The 5486-nt window shown below is 56.9% G+C and overlaps 1 protein-coding gene across 1 annotated transcript; it reads left to right on the top strand.

Moving 5' to 3' along the window:
* Positions 1 to 634: 634 nt before the first annotated feature.
* On the top strand, positions 635 to 4259 carry KCNE4 (potassium voltage-gated channel subfamily E regulatory subunit 4). Its single transcript, XM_038585876.1, has 2 exons — positions 635 to 1191; positions 1745 to 4259. The coding sequence occupies exon 2, from the start codon at positions 1771 to 1773 to the stop codon at positions 2281 to 2283; it is 513 nt and encodes a 170-aa protein (XP_038441804.1). The 5' UTR covers positions 635 to 1191; positions 1745 to 1770; the 3' UTR covers positions 2284 to 4259.
* The last annotated feature ends 1227 nt before the right edge of the window (positions 4260 to 5486 follow it).

The raw sequence follows: 5486 nt of genomic DNA on the forward strand, positions 1-5486 counted from the left end.
CAGCAGAACCACGAGAAGTGTCTTCTCTAGAGTCCATGCCCCGAGACAGTCTGGCTGCAACTCACAGGCCACAGACCCCTGGGAGCGGAGGATCCCTCCTGGTTTACTTTAACTTAGAACAATAACCTCTGAGAGTGAGCATCCCGGGGAGCGGATGGACCGACATCAAAGTCTTCCGTTCCTTTTCCGATTTTGATCACAGCGACCGTTTTAACACAAGGGCTACGCAGGTTTTAAAAGGCTGAACTGTACTCAGCAGGTCACCAGCTGCTCCCCCCGCCAGGACCCGCCAGAGACGGCAGAGGGATGCGCAGCTGGAGGGGAGCGGCGGCAAATCCTGCCCACGGCGGCCTGCGCCGTGACCCACCTGGCTTCACGCGGGCTATGCACTAGAATCTGGAAGGGGTATTTTAATGATGAGAAATAAATGCATGACCTTGATGCAGAAGACAGGACGAACCTCTCCGTGTTTTAAAAAAAGGTTATCGTGCAGCAGGTGGCCTTAAATCTTAGGGTGATTAGGCTGACAGGGATGCAAAGGCTCACGCAGTTCCTATAATGCTCCGCGCCGAGGCTCTCACACCAACCCCTTAGCAAGGAGGCGTCTGAGCGCGGGAAGGTTCAGGAAGGATTTATGACATTTGCATCGTCAATGGAAGAACTGAAACGTAAGCCCTAGTTTCTTGACAGGAAATCCTGTCCTTGTTTCCAACTGTCTTTTAGCCAGATGATGGTATTTGACTGTCTCTGAAAACCTGCAGAAGGCATCCTGGTTATTCCCCAAGAGGGACTTGAAGCACAAACTAATTTTCAACGAGAGCGGACTTTGCGAGAACGGTTCCAACCGGGCACATTCTTTTCTCCTCTTTCCACTCATTTTCAGGGCCACCTGGAAACTCTGGCTCGGGACTGAGGCGTGAGGAGCCATCCCCGCTCCCCAGTCTTTTTCTTTGCACAGCTGCGAAGTTCAGTGAGTTGAACTGCAGCGCCTTGAGTTCACTGTTCACTCTGCCACGACCAACCTCTGTTGTAAATCTTCCTCCCGGAACACGTGACGATGCATTTCTTGACTATATATCCCAACTGCAGCAGCAGACTTGTCAGAGCGCTGAGCCCCGCGGGGAGGAAGGACGCTCTTGGACTTGGCCATCTAGCAGCTCCGGACCTTGTGGAACAATCTGCCAGCCTTCGGTAAGTTAGCAACGCGCCCTCGCCGCAGAGCCCTTTGAGAGGAGGCTGTTTCGTGCACTTAGTAGATGAGGTTTTCCTTCCCTTTCTCTGCTCTCAGGAAACGCAGTTTTGAATTAAAACTAGGTTTACGTTTGAGAAGCAGCATGCAAGCTTTCGCTGCTTCCTGCTCAGTTAGAAAAAGTTGCCCAGGGACTAAAAAGGGGTTTCGGTTGTCTCTGTGCTCCCTTGTCTTGGACTGATTTTTCCCTTTTGCTTTTATGACTATGAAGGCAATGCTTTCTACGTGCTGTGCTCACTTTAGGAAGCGCAGATGTGAGGCCGCGTATGCCTCAGCCCATTTCCCCGAGCCCTCCCTGCCTCCCCCCTGCCTCCCCCCTGCCCCATCCACTCTGGCCCCTCAGGGCTAACCCCGTTCGCTGTTTCGTGGGCCTCCTTCCCACGATTCCTCCGTGCAGCGCTCAGCTTTCTGGATACTGCAATCCCACAAACCTCGGGCCGGCCTCCTTCCCGCCCGGCCAGCCCGTGGGAGTCTAACCTGCAGGTCTCTCCCCAGACCCCGGCTGAGTGCGCGGCGCTTCAATGCTGAAGATGGAGCCTCTGAACAGCACGCACCCCAGCACCGCGGCCCCCAGCAGCCACCTGGTGTCCCACGTGCCCGGCAGTGAAAGCGGCAATGGCAACGAGTACTTCTACGTTCTGGTTGTCATGTCCTTCTACGGCATTTTCTTGATCGGAATCATGCTGGGCTATATGAAATCCAAGAGGCGGGAGAAGAAGTCCAGCCTCCTGCTGCTATACAAAGACGAGGAGAGGCTCTGGGGGGAGGCCATGAAGCCGCTGCCCATGGTGTCGGGCCTGAGGTCCGTGCAGGTGCCCATGATGCTGAACATGCTGCAGGAGAGCGTGGCACCTGCCCTGTCCTGCACCCTCTGCTCCATGGAGGGAGACAGCGTGAGCTCCGAGTCCTCCTCCCCAGATGTGCACCTCACCATCCAGGAGGAGGGGGCGGATGACGAGCTGGGGGAGACTTCAGAGACGCTCCTCAACGAAAGCAGCGAGGGGTCCTCAGAGAACATCCACCAGAATTCCTAGCACCCCCAGGGCCTCCGGAGGCGGCCCCATCTGCCAGCAGCCTTAGAGAGAGGAAGGACACTTTTCGTGTCTGGTTTCACTTTTGCAGCGCAGCTGCCACTCTAAAGAGACCTTTGGCGAGCCCCTGCACGGGGTGGTGGGGGAGTCTGCAGCCAGGAGGGCACGCGGCCAGTGGTGCACACCTGCCACTGAAAAGCCCGAAGACGTGCGGTGTGCACCTTGACTTTGGGGTCTGGGGCTCGGGGTTCCAGTTCTGAATTCGGCAGGTCGCCGTGCTTGCTGTTGTTTTCTCGCTGGATGCCCTGGGTAACTGCCCGCTCCCGGGGCTGCCCGATGCCTAGGACGTGCTGAGGGACTAGTTTTGATTTGCTAATTTGCCTAGAGCTTTGTTCTAGATCTGATGGGCTGTAAGTACCTCTATGGTGTACCTGTGGCATTCGTTCACAGCGGGTTACAGAGCTTCTTTTTGGAGGTCTTTTGGGTTGGAGGGGGATGTCTGATGGAGGACTTTTGATGGCAGAAAGCTGGAGATCCAAACCTGGTTCATTTCCATACTGTAAGAAAAAGCCACTTTCAAACCTGTTACCATTGGCTGGGATTATAAAAGAGAATCTGCTATTTCCACCCTTTGTCTAACCTGTGACCTTGAGCTCTGACCTCAGACCATCCAGCATCGCTTGCTGGCGTGACGTTTTCTCTCGGTTGGAAGAGCTTCCCCAGAATCGAATCTGTACTCTGAATAGCTGTACAGGGGACTTTTCCTGATCTTTCTAGAAGGGGTGATGGTGCACTTGAAGGAGGCTAAGCCCTTAGCTCTGCTGCTGCTTTTTTCCCAGCCTGGTTTTTCTGAGCTGGGAGCTGACACAACGTGGGCCTTCACAGTATGGCATTCCGTCACGTAGGGCAGACCTGGAAGGGTAGACTCAGGCAGAGGCTGGGGTCTGGGTTCTGTTTTCTGATCCTGAGCTGATTTGCTGTGTGGTCCTGGGCATGTCATCAAGAGGCTTACTGCCTTCATGAGACTCCTGAATCTAGATCCCCAGGGGGCTGGAAGGATGTCTTTGGATTTTAAGACTCTGTGATAAATCCTGTATGGCCTGGTGTGAGGAAGCTTGGAGAAAATATTTCCCACTTGGCCAGTTAGTCTGAGAACGGATCTGCTTATTTAAAGGAGCAGTTGGAGATTCAGAACACATGTAACTGGGAAATTTCGGGCGAATCACCACCCTGTTCGTGCTGTCATTTTCCCAGCAGTGAACCAGGGAGGCAGACACTGCATTTTACTCTGCAAAGTTCCCTGGGTAGTAGAATGTTAAGACTTCAGCTGAGAAACCAGAAACCTAACAGAAAGTGTTCAGGAATGCTTGCTAACGTCTCAGTGTATTCCTGCGGTCAGTAGCTTTGTGGCAGACTGGTTAGGCCCTTCAAGGCAAGCAGGAAGAGAAACACACCAAAAGGTCAAATTGAATTCTAGTAAAAACAAAAAAAAAAACAAAAAAAACAAATAATTTCTAAAACATACTCTCCTTTGATTGAAGATAGCAGTGACTACTGTTCCCATGAAAGGGTTAACAGTAGAGGAGCTGGTTTATCAGTTTGCCCTAACATAGTGCTAGAGGACATTCATGTTTGGGGGGGAAAGGGCCCTCCTTCACTTTAAAATTCAGAGTGTGGATTTACTCCAAAGGGGGCTGTTGGGGGTGAAAGAAGCCAAGTTCAGTTTGGCCCCTTGCCTGGAATCACTTGAATTCTGAAGCTTTACTGCGACGGACTTGTGCGTTGTCACATTTTCCATTGCTTAATCCTGAGGTTTGGTGCAAGTCTATCTGCGCCTGTAAAAAAAAAAAAAACATGATGTATATACTTCCTTCTTATTCTATTAAGTTGTATAAAGTTGTCTTCTGTATTTAACAGTTTGTAATTTTCACACTATTTTTTAATTTAAATAAACAAACACGTCCCCCCCACCCCCCGAAGAATACGCGTTCTCTCTTTGATTCTTCAGCACGACTGCAGTTTCCAGGACAAGCCCTCAGTCCCCAGCCGGCTCCGGCTCGGGCTCCGGGTCATCCTGCGGGCGGGAGGGGCGCGGGGAAGGTGTAGCTGCAGTGGAGGTCAGTGGAGTCCAGCGGCCAAGCTGCAGGGCGGTCTGACCGCCACCTCTCACTCTAAACTCGGTGGCTTGCACCAGCCCCGGAATTGGAACATACGCAGAGCGATCGCGGCAGCCTGGTGCAAGATGTTGCTCCGAATCTGGTCGCCGGGAAACATGTGGCTGGCACGAGGGCTAGGCCGCGACCGGCCCGGGGCGCACCGACTGGGACTGCCCGGCGGGAGGGGCGGGGCGCACCGCGGGGCCGACTCCCCAGGGCCGCGAAGCCGTGGGCGGGGCTGGAGGGACCGCCCCTCCCAGGCACCTGACTGCCTGGCCCCGCCCCCCGAGCCAGGCTGAGCCCCGCCCCCGGGCCAGGCTCCGCCCCCGGGCCAGGCTCCGCCCCCCGGGTCAGGCTCTGCCCCCTGGCCTGGGTCCGGCTCCCATACCTGGGTCAGGCTCCACCCCCCCCCCCCGCCCCCTCCCCCCGCGTCAGGTTCCCACCCCTGGGTCAGGCTCCGTCCCTGGTCAGGCTCCGCCCCTGGTCAGGCTCCACCCCCCCAGGTTCCCACCCCTGGGTCAGGCTCCGCCCCGTTCAGGCTCCGCCCCCGGATCAGGCTCCACCCCCGGGTCAGGCTCCCATACCTGGGTCAGGCTCCACCCCCCCCGTCAGGTTCCCACCCCTGGGTCAGGCTCCGCCCCCAGGCAGGCTCCGCCCCCAGGCAGGCTCCGCCCCCGGTCAGGCGCCCATACCTGGGTCAGGCTCCACCCCCCCAGGTTCCCACCCCTGGGTCAGGCTCCGCCCCCCGGTCAGGCTCCACCCCCGGATCAGGCTCTGCCCCCTGGGGCCGGCTCCCATACCTGGGTCAGACCCCACCCCCCCCGTCAGGTTCCCACGCCTGGGTCAGGCTCCACCCCCCATCAGGCTCCGCCCCCAGGCAGGCTCCGCCCCCAGGCAGGCTCCGCCCCCGGTCAGGCTCCCATACCTGGGTCAGGCTCCACCCCCCCAGGTTCCCACCCTTGGGTCAGGCTCCGCCCCCAGTCAGGCTCCGCCCCCGCTCAGGCTCCGCCCCCGGGTCAGGCTCTGCCCCCTGGGTCCGGCTCCCATACC

Source organism: Canis lupus, chromosome 37 (genome assembly GCF_011100685.1).
Source record: "Canis lupus familiaris isolate Mischka breed German Shepherd chromosome 37, alternate assembly UU_Cfam_GSD_1.0, whole genome shotgun sequence".
In the NCBI taxonomy this organism is placed as follows: domain Eukaryota; kingdom Metazoa; phylum Chordata; class Mammalia; order Carnivora; family Canidae; genus Canis; species Canis lupus.

Excerpts from the sequence above, each read along its gene's own strand:
- KCNE4 (XM_038585876.1), top strand. The coding sequence starts at position 1,771 with ATGCTGAAGATGGAGCCTCTGAACAGCACGCACCCCAGCACCGCGGCC.